The sequence below is a fragment of the Pseudonaja textilis genome, chromosome Z (genome assembly GCF_049901715.1).
Source record: "Pseudonaja textilis isolate UNSWEBS1 chromosome Z, rPseTex1.2, whole genome shotgun sequence".
Taxonomy (NCBI): domain Eukaryota; kingdom Metazoa; phylum Chordata; class Lepidosauria; order Squamata; family Elapidae; genus Pseudonaja; species Pseudonaja textilis.
In genome coordinates, this window is record NC_142008.1 from 66,002,944 (window position 1) to 66,022,291 (window position 19,348).

The following is a 19,348-nucleotide window of genomic DNA, read 5'->3' on the forward strand; positions in this document are numbered from 1 at the left end:
AACTTGGAAAAGCCCAGGAAAAAAAATGGAAATGGGATTGATTGGTTCATGAATTTTTCTCTAAATATTTTTTCAGTCTTTTTTTCCCAATGAAATATACTGAAATAGAAACCCAAATTTTTCCTCTCATAAAATAATTAAATTGCCTTTGAGATAAACATCTATTTTACATAATACTTGCCAGTGATTGGTATTTAAATAAAAACATTTCCATTATTAAATAATTGTACACTGCTCAAAAAAAATAAAGGGAACACTTAAACAACACAATGTAACTCCAAGTCAATCACACTTCTGTGAAATCAAACTGTCCACTTAGGTAGCAACACTGATTGACAATCAATTTCACATGCTGTTGTACAAATGGAATAAACAACAGGTGGAAAGCATAGGCAGTTAGCAAGACATCCTCAATAAAGGAGTGGTTCTGCAGGTGGTGACCACAGACCACTTCTCAGTTCCTATGCTTTCTGGCTGATGGTTTGGTCACTTTTGAATGCTGGCGGTGCTTTCACTCTAGTGGAAGCATGAGACGGAGTCTACAACCCACACAAGTGGTTCAGGTAGTGCAAATCATCCAGAATGGCACGTCAATGCGAGTTGTGGCAAGAAGGTTTGCTGTGTCTGTCAGCGTAGTGTCCAGAGCATGGAGGCGCTACCAGGAGACAGGCCAGTACATCAGGAGATGGGGAGAAGGCCGAAGGAGGGCAACAACCCAGCATCCTGACTGCTACCTTCGTCTTTGTGCAAGGAGGGACAGGAAGAGCACTGCCAGAGTCCTGCAAAATGACTCCAGCGGGCCACAAATGTTCATGTGGCTGCTGAAAAGGTCAGAAACAGACTCCATGAGAGTGGTATTAGGGCCCGATGTCCACAGGTGGAGGTTGTGCTTACAGCCCAACACCGTGCAGGACATTTGGCATTTGCCAGGGAACACCAAGATTGGCAAATTCTCCACTGGCGCCCTGTGCTCTTCACAGATGAAAGCAGGTTCACACTGAGCACATGTGACAGACGTGACAGGGTCTGGAGACGCCGTGCAGAACGTTCTGCTGCCTGCAACATCGTCCAGCATGACCAGTTTGGCAGTGGGTCAGTAATGGTGTGGGGTGGCATTTCTTTAGGGGGCCGCACAGCCCTCCATGTGCTCACCAGAGGTAGCCTAACTGCCATTAGGTATCGAGATGAGATCCTCAGACCCCTTGTGAGACCATATGCTGGTGCGGTTGGCAGATGCTAGACAATGCTAGATCTCATGTGGCTGGAGTGTGTCAGCAGTTCCTGCAAGACAAAGGCATTGATGCTATGGACTGGCCTGCCCATTACCCAGACCTGAATCCAATTGAGCACATCTGGGACATCATGTCTCGCTCCATCCAGCAATGGCACGTTGCACAACAGACTGTCCAGGAGTTGGGGGATGCTTTAGTCCAGGTGTGGGAGGAGATCCTTCAGGAGACCATCCACCACCTCATCAGGAGCATGCCCAGGCATTGTAGGGAGGTCATATAGGCACGTGGAGGCCACACACACTACTGAGCCTCATTTTGGCTTGTTTTAAGGTCATTACATCAAAGTTGGATCAGCCTGTAGTGTTTTTTTCCACTTTAATTTTAAGTGTAACTCCAAATCCAGACCTCCATGGGTTGCTAAATTTGATTTCCATTGATAATTTTTGTGATTTTGTTGTAACACATTCCACTATATAATGAACAAAGTATTTAATAAGAATATTTCATTCATTCAGATCTAGGATGTCTTATTTTTGTGTTCCCTTTATTTTTTTGAGCAGTGTATTTCTTATACACTGTGTACACCAAGGGTCTTCAGACTTGACAGCTTTAAGACTTGTGGACTTCAACTCCCAGAATTCCTCCTCCAGTCATGTTAGCTCAGGAATTCTGTCTTAAACAAGTCTTAAAGCTGTCAAGTTTGAAGACCCCTGGTTTACACAATTATTAGGCAAGTAAATATTTTGACCGTATCATTTTTATGCATATTTTCCACCTCCAAGCTGTATAAACTTGAATGCTTAGTGGATATAAGCCTATTAGGTGATATGTTTTTGTGTAAAGAAGGAGAGTGTGGCCTGAGGAAATCAACACCCTATACCAAGGTGTGCATAATTATTAGGCAACTTATTTTCCTCTGACAAAATATGCCAAAAAAGAGATTTAGCTGACTCTGAAAAGTCAAAAATTGTAAAAAAAAAAAAAAAAGTCTTTCAGAGGGGTGCAGCATTTTGAAATTGCGAAGATATTGGGGCGTGATCACAAAACCATCAAACGTTGTGTTGCAAATAGTCACCAGAGTCACCAGAACCTATTGAGAAAAAAAGATGCACCTTAACTGCCAAAGATTTGAGAAGAACCAAATGTGAGGCTACTGGAAATCTATTATCCTCCAGCGCTATCATATTCCAGAACTACCGCCTACCTGGAGTTCCCAGAGATACAAGGTGTTCAGTGTTCAGATGGCCAAGGTAAGGAAGGCTGAAGCCCAATCACCACTGAACAAGACACATAATTGAAACAGCAAGAGTGGGCCAAGAAATATTTGAAGATAATTTTTTTTCAAAGGTTTTATGGACTGATGAGATGAGAGTGACTCTTGATGGACCAGATGATAGGCCCATGGCTGAATCAGTAACAGGCACAGAGCTCCACTTCGACTCAGATGCCAGCAAGATGGAATACTGGTATGGGCTGTTATTATTAAAGATGAACTAGTTGGACCTTTTGGGGTTGAAGATGGACTCCTAATCAACTCCCAAACCTATTGCCAGTTTTTAGAAGATACTTTCTTCAAGCAGTGGTACTGGAAAAAATATCCATCTTTCAAGACCATTATGATTTTTATGCAGGACAATGCTTCATTGCATATATTGAGTACTCCACTGTGTGGCTAGCCAGTAAAGGCCTTAAAGATGAAAGAATAATGACATTGCCTCCTTCCTTACCTGACCTAAACCCTGTTGGGAACTTGTGGGCTTTTTTTAAATAGAAGATTGACAGTGAAGGAAAACAGTACACTGCTCTGAATGTCTGGGAGATTGTGGTTGCTGCTGCACAAAAAGTTGACCATCAACAGATCAAGAAACTGACAGAATGGAAGGCTGATGACTTACTAAAAAGAAGGGTGTCTATATTGGTCACTGTTTTTTTTTTTTAAATGTCAGAAATGTTTATTTGTACATTTTGAGTTGAATATTTTTATTCTCACTTTAACAGATGCAAATAAATGAATGAGAAGGGCAAATTTTCATTTTTCATTTAGTTGCATAGTAATTCTGCACATTAATAATTTCCCAATAATTGTGTACTCATAGATATTCTCCTAAGAAAGCCAAAACCTCATTTTTCGTTTCTTAAATGCTCAGTTTTATATTTATTAACATTTTGGATTGACCGAGAGCACTGTAGTTGTTTAATAATGAAATTAATCCTCCAAAATACAACTTGCCTAATAATTGTGCACAGATTGTATATTGTAAACTTAACACAATTTATGAACCTTAAATTTGAAATTTAGTCCTTTTTCAGATTACTCCATGCTATAGTGTGAACAAACATTCTCAACATATGGGCAACTTTCCTATAGCTATATAAAATCATAAACCTTTCCAGACAGCAAAAAAATAATGTGCATGTTTTCTAGTATAATGTCCTGCTGGATTGAAAAGGAGGAGAGAAAAGAAGAATGGCTAATGAAAGAGAAGTGGTCCCTTTAATTCCTGGCTGTTTTTCTCCTAAGCCGAATTCATCCCTGACATTATTTTGGGAATGTGCTTGTGATAGGAAAAAGTTGTCAATTCTGGTATAAGAGCATGTGACAGAAATTAATTTATAAATGCCTATAGTAGATCACTGGAATGTGCCAGCTTATGAAACTGAATAAGGAAGCTTGAATCTGTGGAATCATTAACTTATTTGATAAGTTGAAACACTGAAAATACAGAATGTAGAGTGCATAATTGGAATATTTTGTTTATCAGCCCCAGATCCATCTACAAGGGAGGATGGATAACTGTGGGAATAAGAGTGAAGTGAGAAAGGAGGCTAGCCACAACAACATTCTTCAGCAGAGCTTAAGGTTGAATTGCTGGAGTTTGGAGGGGAGTGACCGGACTTGGCGGGAGTTCAGAATGGAAGTGGATTGGAGAGTGATTTGAGGGTCATCAGTAAAGGGGCTGGGTGTGAATTTTAGTGTAGCATGGAGAAAACGCAGGAATTCAGATTCGGGTTTTCCCCAGATGTGCCAATATGATTCTCTAATAAATTCTTACTTGGTTAGAACACTGACATTGTTCTTTCATAAACTTATTCTACTTGAGAAGACTGGTAAAGCAATTAAAAATTCACTGGTAGTGATTTTTTATAATCTACCATGTGGACAGATACATATTTACAAATTCTTTCTTTGATAACTAAGTGTTGCATACTTTTGCATTTTTAGCTAATACTAAATATGTAGAGAAGACTGAAATCACACAAAATATCTTTTTTTGTAAAAACATGCTTTATTTTGAGACTTTATCTAATTTTTCATCTGACATTCTTAGGGTATGATTAGGATATATTGTCTTCTGTTCAGTGTAGAAATGCATTACAACAGTATGGTGCTGTTGTAATTTTGAGCAGTGGCAGAACAAATGGTCCTTAAGTGAGGATTACCTGTAAATGTAAAAATTCATTTAAATTTCAGATACAGCATTTCTCAACCTTAGTAATTTTTAGGATATGTGATCTTCAACTCCCATACATTTTTAAGTTTCTAAGGTTGGGAAACACTGTTTAAAGACTTAAAATTCATGTCTCTTTATGCAGATAGGAGAGAGAAATTGTCTGAGTGTGAATCTTTCTTAATTTATTTTAAATTTAAAAATTGGTCACAAGGACTGTTTTAGATGTTAAAACTTAAATATTTGAATGAAACTACCCCTACAGGAAAATTACATTAATAATTGGTATGCATAGGTTTTTTTTTATTTTAAACCTACAAAATAAAAAATAGCTATGAACACTGCAAAATAACATGAATTATGCATTGCAATAAAATGACCTTGAAAACATTTCCTAATGAGTAGTATCGTAATTCTAATTGTATTTTTGTTTTTGGTAGGTGAATCTGGATTGGGAAAATCAACACTAATCAACTCGTTATTCCTGACAGACTTGTATTCTCCAGAATACCCAGGACCTTCACATAGAATTAAAAAGACTGTACAGGTTTGCATGAAAAAGTATACCTTCTATTACAATCTTTTATATGCTAGATTGAAATAGAAACTTCTTAATGTTATTTATTGGTTCAATTAATTTTTAAAAAAATATTCATTAACCAAAATTTTCTAAGTGGTTTTTAATAAACAGACTAAAAGTTGCAGTAAGAGAATATGCTAAAATCAAACCAGGTAAAAAATAAAAATATGTAAGGCTGCAGCCTAATACTCAAAAACTAAGAATTAAAATACAGTAAAAAGTCAATTAAAAAGCTTGGGAAAACAGAAAGATGCAAGAATGATGCTAATATGAGTATTAGTTGAGATTTTCCTGGTGAGAGAATTCCATGAATTTCAATCTAATACATTATTCAGCACTGATTCAAAACATTGACCATTCATTCACCTGTGAGATGAAAAGGTAAAATAGAGCTGGAAGTCATCTTGAAGGCATGTCAACCCATATCCCTGAATGACCTGTCCTTGCAATTTTATGTAGGTATTAAAAAGTATGGAAAATAAAATGGTGGCCTGAGGGACACTAAAACCCAACCTGTCCCTAACTCTTTTTGCCAATGAGTGAGATCAGAGTACACTTTAGATTGATCAGGCTATGTCATGAGTAGAATGTTGTTGTTGTTATTAATCACACAGTCAGCCAGATATTCAGGCTGGGTTGGATATCTATTTGTCTTTCTTGACTTGGGTGTGCTTGATGTTGTCAGCTTGAAAGATACCCAGGTATTTGTAGTCATCCTCATCATTATTATTTATTATGCAATTTTCTTTGTTATGTATAAAATTTCTACATCTACAATGGCAGTATACTGTCTGGGTGCAATCTCTTTTAAATGCAAGTAGTAAATCTTATACATTCAATAACTATAATTATTATTCTCAAAATCTATTCACCATGATCTTCAGTTATCCTTATTAAACATTTTCCATTATTTAATTAAACACTCTATTCAGCTTTATCTATAATTGCTTAATAATATCAAGCATTATGACCATAATATGAACATGACATTTATAACCATTATCCTCTAATTCAGTTAACCTTCATGTTTACTTATCCTAATTATTCAATATTTCATTGTTTAGTTACACATTTATTTCATCCTTGTTTACATATCCTCCTCCATTCTAAAATAGTTCCCAAGTTAAAAAATACTCTGTTTCTTCCTTATCCTTGATTTTCAATGTTAATCTATCCATTTCAGCACATTCTACTATTTTCTTTATCACATTTTCTTCTACAGGTATATTTTCATTTTTCCAATCTTGTCATATACAATTCTTGCTGCTGTGACCACATGTAAGATTAAAAACACGTTTCTTTAATTATATTTTTCTGGTAAAATATCCAACAAGAACATCTCTGGTTTTAAGTCTATTTGTAGTTTTATCGTTTCTTCTAACCACATTTTTATTTTTAATCAATACTTTTTTATCATAGGACAAGTCCACCACATATGATAATAAGAACCCGGTATCTGTTTACATTTCCAACATCTGGGAGATATGTTTTGAAACATCTTTGCCATTCTTGCTGGTGGCAAATGCCACCTATAAAACATTTTATAAAGATTTTCTTTATGGGCTGTTGACATCATCAATATATAGTTTCTTTCCCATAGTTTTTGCCATTTGTCTAGTTCCATAGTGTATCCAAAATTTTTGGACCATACTATCATAGTTTCTTTTACTTGTTTTTCTTCCATTTTAAAATTCAATAAATAGCTATATATATTTTTTATTAACTTATCATCCGTCCCTAAAAAAAATTGGTCCAGTTCTGCCAGGTCTTTGTAGAATCCATAATTTCTGCATCTTTTTTATATCATGATTGTATTTGCATAAATAGCCACCAAACCAAATCAATTCCTTGATTTTTCAGTTCTTGTTTCAATTGTAATTCCCCTTGTTCGTTTAGGATATCTTTATATCTTGTATTTTTTTTTCCAGATCAAGAACATTTTGATGTATTAATGCTTCCATTTTGGATAGCTAGACCGGTATTTTCATTTAATGTTTCTCTTTAATTCTTTCCCATACTAAAAGCAAGGCATTCTAATGTAATGTCTATGAAAGTATCTCTGTGTTTTATTTTTCCCATACCACATAAATGCATGCCACCCCAGTTATAAATCATGTCCTTCTAAAGTCAATATTCTTTTATTCCTCAAGTTTATTCATTCTTTCACCCAAGTAAGCACTGAGGCCTGGTAATACAACCCCCAATAAGGTAATCTAAATCCCCACTTATTTTTTTGCTTCTTGTAATATGTTCAATTTTATTCTAGCTTTTTTCCCTTGCCAAATAAAATTTAGGATCAATTTGTTTAAATCAAATCAAATAAAAAAAACTTTTTTTCTAGTTTTATTGGAATTGTTTGGAACAAGAATAAGAGCTTCGGCAGGATGTTGATTTTAATTGTAGCTATTCTTCCAACCATCAACAACTGTAAATTTTTCAATTTTTCCAGGTTTAACTTAATATTTGGTTTATCAGTTCAGAGTAATTATTCTCCAATGAGCTGCATTGAGCATCCATCAGTGGGAGGTGCTTAGACTTAACTCGTATAGGCTGGGCTTGATTGATAGGACGCTCCTCCTCCTCCAAATACTCCTCCTTAGCATCCCCCAGTTTTAGTTCAGCCTTCGTGAGGTCTAGGCAACTTGGTTTTTTCCTTGGCTGGACTAGGAGAAATTAAGCAAGTTTGAATTACAGTTTAAACTTTATTTCTAAAACTATTTCAAAGGAAACATTACTCTGATGGCAAATTGGCAAAGACTGCTGTCGGAACACAATTCGGCTCCCCAGGGAGCGCTCAGTCGCTTTCGTGGCGATCGGAAGCACTACATCCATTTGCCCTTGCAACAGCACTCAGATCAGCTTGACATCATGAAGCCCTGTCACTGAGCCACTTTAGAAGACAAGCGGCAAGTTTTAAACTGTCGAGGCTTTTCTTTGATTCCCCAAACAGAACACCTAAAAGGAGAGGGCTTCTGAGCTCCAGTTCTCCTTTAATCACCTCTAATTGTTCGTGCTGCATCGGCTTGTGGAAAGAGGTGACGGTTGCTGGCACCTAAAATAACCGCCAGCATGATTTTGTTTGTAGAAATTCCATTGGGATCACTATTTCTTTATGTGTTGAAGAGGCCATTTCCCCTCACAAGGCTTTCTTCCTGAGGGTTCAGGGGACAAATTATTCTGTTTTTTGGCCTCTTTCTGAGGTTTATTATCAGAAACTAAGTTGGCAGCCCTCACAGAGGTTAGCAGCACAGCAATAGTGAGCACCAAGGCCAGTGTACACCTGTGCAGGAAGCTGTTGAGGGCCTGTGACAACAGGATCACTTATTTCTAAATACAGGCCCTGAAAGGTGTTCTCAATTTTGGCTTTAACAATTTGGCTCCAACATTTCATTCATTAGATTATCTGACTGGTGACAGCATAATAATATTATATACAATATTTGTGCACAGATTATATATGTATGTATGTATGTATGTATGTATGTATGTATGTATGTATATATGTTTTCTGAGGTTCTCGCTGGTATTAGTATGTGGATCTTTGTTGTTAGTTTTCCCCGCGTAAGATTCAAAGCCTAGATACTTTGAATCTTACGCGGGAGAAACCCGAACAACCAAAGATCCACATATATATATATAAAGATATCTTGAATATTCTTAATAAGAATAATACTAAGAATAAAAATAAGAATAAGAATAAATGATAAGAATAAATTGGATTAAAAAAATTAATACAGCCTTTCACAGAGCACAAGAACTTGTCCTTCCAAACTTTTGTCCGAGACCATCTAAGTGTTAGAACATCAATGGCATCAACTAAATGTTAGGAGAGCTCTCCGTATGTATTTGCCTTAGCTGAAGCCTCCTTTGGTAGGAGAGTTCTGCAACGGGTCCACAGGGACCATGAGGGACTCCACTCCAGACGGAGACCCTCCTGTAGGACAAGCCAAGCTTTGGTATGTCCCACTGCTGGATGCTCAGAGCAGCTCATTGGAGAAAGGGTGTTGGTACTTATCTGATATGCCCGTTTTCTGTGAGCTGCGACGAGCATCCAGACCCACCCAATTTCTGTCTGGTGGGTTCCTGGTCCAGCCAATGACTACCAAAAAAAAAAGAACAAAAAAGGTGAGGGTTACATCCCTTCGTCTTCGCAAAAACTGGGGGATGCTAAGGAGGAGTACGTGGAGGAGAAGGAGCGTCCTATCAATCAAGCTCAGCCTATCCGAGCTAAGTCTAAACACCTCCCACTAGCTGGATGGTCGTCGCAGCTCAAAGACAATGGGCGTATCAGGTAAGTACCAACGCTCTTTTTTAGTTGCACATCTTGCTGTTAACCAGATTCCTAAATATTTTACTTTTTTAGTTATCTGAATGTCCATCTTTTCAATCAATTTCTTTTTCTGTTTATTTGTAAGATTCTTTATCAACATCTTAGTCTTTCCTTTGTTTATTTTTAATCCTGCCACTTCCCCAAAGTCTTCTATTTTTTGTATCAATTTTGATCCCATTTCCAGTGGTTCTTCTAGGATAAATACTAAGTCGTCCACAAACACCTGTAATTTGTAGTTTTCTTTTTTTATTTCCATATCTTTTATTTTTGGATCTTGTCTGATCTTTCTAATCAAAGCTTCCAAAGTTAGTATAAATAGTAGGGGAGACAGTGGACATCTTGTCTTGTACCCTTGCTTATGTTAAAATTCTCTGTCATATCTCCATTTACTATCACTTTTGCCATTTGTTTAAAATATATTGCCTTAATCATATTTATAAATTTTTCACCAAAGTCCATACATTTTAGTTGTTGTATCATAAATTGCCAATTTAAATTATCAAAGGATTTTTGTGGATCTAAAAAGATCAGCGCTAACTGAGTGTACTTCATAATATTCCAATGTATTCAAGATTATTCTCATATTATTTTTAATTTGCCTTTTAGGTAAAAATCTGTTCTGGTCTGGGTGTATAAATTCATTCAAGAATCTTTTTAATCTCTGCTATTATTGAGGCATATATTTTGTAATCTACATTTAATAATCATACTGTTCTATAGTTTTTTAATCTGCTGTAAATCTGAATCTTCTTTTGGTGTTAGAGTAATATTTGCTTCTGCCCATGTTTTAAGAAGATTAGCCCTTAACAATCATTATAGACCTCCAACACTGTCGGTCTCTGCCAAGAACTGGATCTTTTAATCAGTAAACCAGGCTACTCACACTTGTAGTGTTGCAATTGTAGAGTTTATTGCTGTATTCCCAATCGTGGCTAAGAGTTTCAACAACTGATAACTGTGAAAAGTCAGCGTTCAGAACAGTTATTTTATCCATCGCTGCCCAATTACCTAGAATCCGCCTGACCCTAATCTACCCATTATCTAATTATCCACGCCATCACCCCATGCCTAATTAAACCATGCTTAAGCTAATATTACGTTCCTCCCTCCACCCTGCCTCCCATTAGTATCCCAAATAACAATTATCAATTCGCCTCAAACCCAGCACTGTGTAAAAGCCAAATCCGCTCACCGTTCCACAGTTCAAAGAGGCTTCCATCTGTATTATCTGAGTTCCAAGGCTGCAAAAGAGGCTGCAGTCCTCCTTCACTCGTAAACTGACATCTGAGATACACAAGTCCGAGGCTGTGGAATGTCACCCACAGACCTCCCTCCTTTCTCTGCTGGTCGGGATCGGCTGCCAAGCTGCAGTGTTGGGCTCCGAGACACTGCTAAAATATAGAGCCCAACAGCAAACCTAAAACTTCTTGTAAATATTTATAAAGCTCTGCCGGAAATTCGTCTGGTCTAGATGTTTTATTAGGTTTTTTTGCCTTTTAGTTGCTTCTGTTAATTCCATCATCATTATTCTTTCATTTAACATCATTTTCACTGTCTCTGGTATTTTAGATAATGCGGCCTTTTCTAAATATTGTATTATTATTTCTTCTGGAGCTTTTTCTTGACTGTAAAGTTTTCCATAAAATTCCTGGATTATTTTCTTTTTATCTTTCTTTTTATAGTAAAGGATCCCTTTTTCATCTATCAATTTATATATCATTTTCTTCTCTCTTTTTTCAGCTTATATGCTAGCCATCTACCTGGCTTATTTGCATTTTCAAAAAAAGTTTTGTCTTGCCATTTTAATTTTTTGTGCCATTTTTTCTTTTTCTGTTAAATTTAATTTATGTTTGGTTAATTCCATTTTTTCTTTCACCTTTTCTGTGAGTCTTTCTGCAGTTCTATCTCCAACTTCTTCAGTTCTTCTTGTAGTATTTTTTGCTGTTGTTTCTTTTTCTTGTTTCTTCTTGCTAAATATTTTATGGCTAATCCTCAAATAAATGCTTTAGTCTTGTCGCAAACATTTTGTAATGATGTTTCTTCTTTTCTATTTTCTTTAAAGAAAAAGTTCATTTCTTTTTCCATTATTGTATAAACTCCTTGTCCTTTAATATACTTTGATTCAATGTCCATCTCAGTTTTCTCTCTGTCCGTTCCACCTGATTTTTATAGGATTGTGATCCGCCCATATGTTCATTTCTGTGTCAGTCTCTTGGACATTTGTACTCATTTCTGGTGACATGCATATCATATTTATTCTAGACCAGGTTGGTGTCTATTCGAATACAATGTATATTGATTTTTTGGAGGGTTTAACACTTTCCATATATCCTGTATACCTATTTCTTGTGTTATTTCAAAAAAAGGTTTTCAGGCGTGTCCTTCTAATTTATTTTTTGTTATTTTTACTCCTTCTCTAAGTCTAATTTGACATCCACAATTGTATTAAAGTCTTCTATCATACTTATATTTTCATAGTACATTTCAATTATCTTCTTATGGAGTTTTTTTATAAAATTATTGTTATTTGGTGCATATATCGCAATCAAAAGAATCTGTTTCTGATTTATTGCAAACTCAACCATCAATATTCTCCATCTGAGTATCTTTGTTTAGCTTTTAATATTTCTTTAACATACAGTGCCACCCCTCTTTTCTTTTGTTGTAATGCAGAATATACTTTCCCAACTTTGGGTTATTCCAATAGATTCCTATGTTGCTTTTTAATATGCACTTCTTGAAAACAAATTAAATCCAGTTTTAATTTTTGTAATTTCATAAACTTTTTTTCCTTTTTGCAGGGGAGTTCAATCCATTTGTTATTGATCACATCTGTATTTTTTCTTCCATCACTTCATTTATATATAGGTTTTACACTTCTAGTTGTTCTTATCTCTCTGTTCCTTTGCTCTTCCACTTTCTCGTTCTGCTTGTTCTCATTTTACTCTCTTCTTGTTGCGAGATCTTTTCTTCTGCTAGTATTCCTTCTTGCCTTTTACTTGCTATCTCTTCTCTGCTTTCCTGTTCTTCACTTACAGTAAAATAATAATCAAAAAATTCATAAGTTTTGTCTAATGAGTCCAGTCTAAATCTTTTATCTTGCCAAATGACCAGAATTTCCTTTGGTATCAGCCATCTGAAAATCACATTATATTTAATCAGGTGAGATGTCAGGAATTCATACTGTCTCCTTTGGTCCCTTACTTACTCTCCTGGGGATTTGTTTCAAAGTCACAATTTCTTTCCCTTTCAAAGGTTCATCTCTTGATCTTTTAAGTATTTCATCTCTCAATGTCTTTTTAGTAAATCTCACATAGACCTGTCTTGGAAGTTTATGTCTTCTTGCATAGTTTGTATGGATTCTAAATATTTCATCTATTTCCCCTTGAACTTCTTGTTTAGTTTTCTGTAGAGCTTCAACCAACAATTCTGTCATCACATCCATCAGATCTTCCCCCTTCTTCAATATTTTGGAATCTCGGGTAGTAAGCTGCCCTTTCCATCTCTGTCTCCTCCAGACCCTTGTTGACTTGTGAAACCTCCTCCACTACTTTCTGTTAGCTCTGCTTTTTCTCCAATTTTCTGTATCCTCTGTTCATTTTTTGCTATCATTTGCTGAATGGTCCCTATTTTTTCATCCATTGTATGTGTCTCTCATCTTTCCCATTTCATTTTTAATCTCATCATGGTTTTTTTGCCATGGCTTCTTGATTTTTAATCATGGCTTCTTGAATTGATTGAAGCATCACTTGAATAGTCTGAAGAGAATTTGATTTCTCCAGACCCAACGTATTTTCTAAAGATCTTTGATTTGATGGGCTGGGTGTTGCAGATGATGGTATAGATGTGCCTTTTTTGCCTATCTTCAATATATTCGAAGCACTTGTCATTTCTATGGCTCACAGAGGACTTGAAAAATGGGAGAAAAAGGAGCATTTTATCTAAACAGGGTAAAGATACTTTCCAAAAATCCAAACACTCCTCCTTCAGTTTATCTAATATAGTATCAAAAAGTACTAGCCAAAAGTCTAAAATTCCCAAATTCTGATTTTACAGTCATATATAACTATAATCCACAAAATTAATCAGTCCAACAATCAACAATTTAAATTTTCTTTAGGTGCAGCTGTTTTTTACTATCCTTCTTTTAACAATTTAGATTTGTAATCCATGTTGGTCTACCAGCTCTCCCATTCATAGTTCTGACAAACTATCTCGGAGACTCAAATGTCTATCCAAAGCAAAAAGGGAAAAAGAGAGAAAAGAGAAAAAGGGGGGGAGAGGAGAAAAAGGGTAAGGTAGGGCTTATTTTCAGGATAGAGCTTATTTTGGGGGAAACACAGTAACTCTACAGTATATTGCAAAAATGCATACACACCTCCATCCTCTAGTTTTTCTCTGTCAGTTGTCAGTTGCAAATCAAAATGAAATTCTAAAAGAGCCCAGTCAACCTGTGATAAACCCTAGAGAATGCTGAAACAGGTGCATCTCCAAGGTAACAAAGATAGTGATCAAGAAGTTGCAGTCTAAATTTCAATGATATACGGAATGAGAATCTTCAGATGTACTAGCTAAATTCAAAAAAGAAGTGGCACTTGTTGCTAACATGCTTCAAAGCGTATTTATTTTGTTCTTTATTTATTATTTAATTATATAGACCAATAGATGATGGGTAGTCTTTAAAAACATGGATATTCAAGACCACTTCACATGCTGCTGAGAATTTTTTTGTTGACTGGAAAGCAATAGTTAGAAGGAAATGTAGAGTAATAGATTGTTACTTAATTTAACTTATGTGAGATAATAAAAGAAACTCTTGATTAGAAAATAAAATAAATTGGAATGTATCTTGGGTATGTTAATACCATCACTTAGATGACCAGAAGCGAGGAAGAGTTGTCTTGTCTTTTTTAAAGGCAGAGCCATCCCAATGCTCAAAACCTTCGTAAGGATGACAACTGAAAACTGTGGAATAGAAGATAACAGTTCTTGAAAGAAAAACTACAACATATGTAGTTATACTATATACACGTGTAGAAATATCACACTTAACTTGAGAATTTAAAGCCATAATTTTCGTCTATAAACTATGCCTGTGAAAGCTAAATTATTAGAAAGGCTAAATGAATAAAAATGGATTGTAGTGCTAAGAAAATTGAAATTCTTAAAGGTAAAAAGAATAAATCATTGAGTGCAAGATGAACCAAAACCAGATTACTTACTTGAAATACTAGTAATAAAGAAAGTTAATGCTTAAATATTTCAGACATGTAATATGAAGGCAAAGACTTATTGGGGAGTAGTCTAATATATGGGAAATGGAAGCCAATGAAAAAGAGACTGACAGAAACCCCCTTGATATTATCGCTGATGACAACATAAAGGAATGTAAAAGAATTCAAAGAAGCAATTACCGACAGACAATCCTGATAAATTGTCTGTCAAGGTTACAAAGATTCAGAAATGTCTGTGCAAAAATTGCTATTGCATTTAGTCTATTATAATCTATTTGGCTAGAATAAGATTACTTTTTCAGTTTCTTTATAGCTTTATTGCTAGCTTGAAATAACATTTTAACATCTTTCTATGATATGTAACTTTTATTTATTGATATTAATACACTACCATGTTTAAAATTAGTAATTTGTAATTATGCAAATTTCATGTTTAATAATTTTTTAAATTCTTAGATTTAATGTTTAATTATCTTGCTATTAGTTGAAATACTTACACTATTTTAGATTATTTTAGATTAGGCATGCCAGGATTCTTGCTTTTATACTTTAAATGTGTCTTGGGTTAAAATTAAATCATTTTAAATATGTCGGCTTCCCATGAAACAGAAATAACAGAAAGCTGTTCATGAAATACATCAAATAGACAACTTTTAAAGGATAAGGCAACTTTAAGTTTGCAAATCTGGCATGGTCTATGAATCTGATCCATGTGATCTATTTAAAATAGAGTGCATGGGAAAATAACCTTTTGGAAAGTAACCTTACTGTGAAAAATTTTACATTCTGAGATTGGAACTAATTTATTTTTCCTAAATCCCCATGGACTAATTCTAAAAGTAAATAGGATTCATTTGAACTTATAATGGGGATTGATGCTATTTACAATAGTTTTCTGACTGGCTTCCAAAAAGTAGTACATTATGAAAATTTGTCCATGTATGGCTATAGACTTTTCTTTTAAGAAAAGATGAAATTGATCAGAAAGAATGTACAAATAAATTCAACTTGAATATTTACTGTATATTATATTCATTTAGTCTTGAAGCTTAGAGATTGTAAATTAAAAATGCTAATTGTAAAGGAAATACGGTTATCAACAACAGTATATTTATTAAAACAAAAGCCAGCAGCTTAAAATAAAATACAATGTGTTTAGGTAATGATGTAGTACAAAATAAAAATACTCACTAATGTAAATTGAGGTGTTTTGGTCTTTGTGTTAACTTTCTGAGTTTTTGATCAGTTGTGGAATGGTATGTAGATGTTGCTTATCTCTGTGTGCCTGTTAATGGCTGATTTGTCTGACTATCATCTCAGAAAGCATCAACAGATTATTACAACAACATGGCCTAATTGCAGAACAACTAAAGCCCTCCAAAACATCCTACGTAAACAAACAAAACCAACAGCTCCAGAAGAAAAAATAAGAATGATCCACAAGGACTGAAATGGCTACTATGTAGGATAACAAAGCTAGGAGTCAGAAGACATGATGAAAAGTTCTTAATTTCCCAGCATGTGGACAGACTTTACCATAGTTTCAACTGGGAAACATGAGCATCCTTGACCAAGCCAAGACCAAAAATGCTAGAGAATTCCTGGATTCCGGGCACTCAGAAAATCAGCCACCAACAAGCATGTTGAGATATATACCATTCAAAGGAGATAATCAAAGGCCAAAAAGGATACAGAAAGACTGAAACATCTGCACGCAAGCAATCAATAACAGAAATTAACAGTAAGATTAATACCAGACCAACAATCAATACTTCTATCAAGGAACTACAAACTCAAGACAAAAAAGCTAATAATACACAATAGCCTATTAAAAAACCATTACAAACACTACCATCAACACTCACAGGGCAAGCCACTAGTATATCAAAAAATAGAGTAAACCCTATTCTCTTCTAGTACTGGTGATGTTCCCTAGTTGGGTAATGAAATGTCTGCAAAAAAAACAACTAAGCACCAAGTATTAACAATTCAACTCTGAGTTATCCTATATCAGTACCAAACAGATATTTAACTCAAAATTTCCCCAACATTTCTAATGTGTGAATGAAGGTGAAAACAAAAAGACTATAGGTTAAAACCCAAAGTGTTAAGCAGAGTCATTGAAAACCCATTTCAATATTGGTTTGTGCTATTAAACCATTTTTATATATCATAAAACATTTTTCTAAAGTTGGAAAAACAAACTGAGCAAAGAAATGTGAATAGAGAAAAAGATACCCAATTTAGATTCTCAACTGATACGACCAGAACTCTACATGTAGGATTACTTTTTCAAGAAGAAAATAAAAAAACATTTTTGTTTTGTTTTGTTTTTGGGTACTCATTCAGTCTCTCCTGAAGAGTTGGAAAGATGCTTTTTATCAATGCTTCATCTCTCCTGCCAGTAAAAGGATTCTCCACTGAATCAAAGTTTTTCACTGAATTGAAAGAATTACTCCATTTATAGAAAAACAATTTGACACATATAATAACATTTATAGTCATATTTTAAACAACAATTTTAGGAGCAGTTGACCAACTGTAATATTTTCTTTAAAAAAAAAATCTAAAATTATTATATTCAAAGATTTTACCGGTATTAGCAAAGCATCACTAATATTTAAAGTACATGCATTATTTATCTTCTTAAAAAAATTTCAGGTTGAACAGTCTAAGGTTCTAATTAAAGAAGGCGGTGTGCAGTTGTTGCTAACAATAGTTGATACACCAGGATTTGGTGATGCAGTGGATAATAGCAATTGGTAAGTACATTCTAATATTAGTAATGGGTATTATCTCACAATACTTACATATATTTAAAGTAGAATAAGTTTTTTTCTTTGTATGGCACTCTTACTGCAGTTCTCATGGTATAAAATTACATAAAACATAATTTTCCAAATGTAGTTATCTAACTGTCTTGTTTCTTTGTGTTTTGAATATTACTATGTCTTGTTTCTCTGATTAGCTCAGAGATAAATAATGTTTTGTTATTACTGAGAAAAGTCAAAAGACTAAGTACCATTGATTCTATAAGATAAATTTTCTGATGTCAAGAATATATATTTGGTTATTATAAAAAAATTATTTTAATATTAATATAGCGAATAAATATTCAATCTATTAAATATTGTAGATAGTGAACAATAAATGAAATTTGATAAAGACTTTTTACCAAATAGCTTTGGGAATATGTTCTGTGTTCCTTCATACCATTTCTATAACCCTTCCTTTTACTACTAAACCTTCTGCTTGTTGCTCTTGTTTTATATTTAAAAATGGGCATTGCTTTTCTCATATAGCAACCTAACTAAATTTCTTTAGGAAAATTGTATCTGTGATATTTACACATCATTTTTAATACTATGATGTACAACTTGTACTAATATAGCAAATGTTCCAAGTTAATCTGCTTTTTAAAAAATGTTTTTGTACATTGTAGCTGGCAGCCCGTTATTGATTACATTGACAGTAAATTTGAAGACTATCTTAATGCAGAATCACGTGTGAACAGACGACAGATGCCAGATAACAGGGTCCAGTGTTGCTTATATTTCATTGCACCTTCAGGACATGGGTCAGTATTAAAGATTAATGTTTTTGCTTCTACCTTGCGATTTCTCCACTCAGAAACATTTAAACTACATTGTTAGATATGTCATATCATAGAAATTGTAAGGAATTTAAATAGTTTTCCTTCTCTAATATTAGGAAAAGTGCTTTTTACAGAATCCAGAAGAGCAAAAGTTGGGATTATATGTTATTTGTACTTCGGATTTTTCTAATTGGTTAAATTGAAAGTAATTTTCCATGCTTCATTTTACAGTATCACAATAAAGAATAATTAGTTAAAAGATATGCTGACATTTTTAGATAGGTTATTTTTTAGACTCCATTTGTGCCAATGCTTTGAAATTTTTATCAGATATTTATAAATTATAATTTGTGATACTGGTAATTTCTTATAAAGCACTTCGTTTTTGAAATCAGTGGTAAATATTGCCCTAATTCTCAGAGGATAATAGATATGTTTGAAAAGTTCACATGGTTTCCTCTTCTCTAACAAGCGTATCTTAAATAGAGCTACAAGCTTGAAAAAGATACATTACTTAGCAGTAGAAAGGAACTTTGCTTGTGCAAGTTTTGAAATTCTGAACCATTTTCATAAGCATACATCTTTTAGTGTAGAGGTTTTATTGTATACATATTTGCAAGGCAGATGTGATTACAGGTAGTTCTCCAGGTATGAGAGATCAATTAATAAACATTCAAAGTTATAACGAATACCCCCAAATTGCATATGACCTGTTTCAAAGTTATGATGGCTTCAGGGCCCTGGGTCATTCACTATAACCACTGCCTAGGGGGATGCTGCAGTGCTCCTTCCTCCCTCCCTCCCTCCCTCCCATCTTGCTCCAACAATTCCTTATGGAAAATGGTGACTGCTTTTGGAGCTCCTTGCCCTGATCAGCCGACCTTCAGGAGCCTGCAGTTTCTCCTGGCTTTTACTAGACTTTGGGAAA

The 19,348-nt window shown here is 34.7% G+C and overlaps 1 protein-coding gene across 5 annotated transcripts in view; it reads left to right on the top strand.

Annotated features, from left to right (window-relative positions):
- SEPTIN7 (septin 7) overlaps positions 1–19,348 on the top strand; it is a 117,421-nt gene that overhangs the window by 59,982 nt on the left and 38,091 nt on the right. For all 5 annotated transcript variants that reach the window (XM_087917586.1, XM_087917587.1, XM_087917588.1 and 2 more), the window contains 3 exons: positions 5,122–5,228; positions 17,487–17,587; positions 18,268–18,402. In XM_087917586.1, coding sequence (XP_087773712.1) covers positions 5,122–5,228; positions 17,487–17,587; positions 18,268–18,402 — 343 coding nt within the window. The remainder of the gene's footprint in view (positions 1–5,121; positions 5,229–17,486; positions 17,588–18,267; positions 18,403–19,348) is intronic.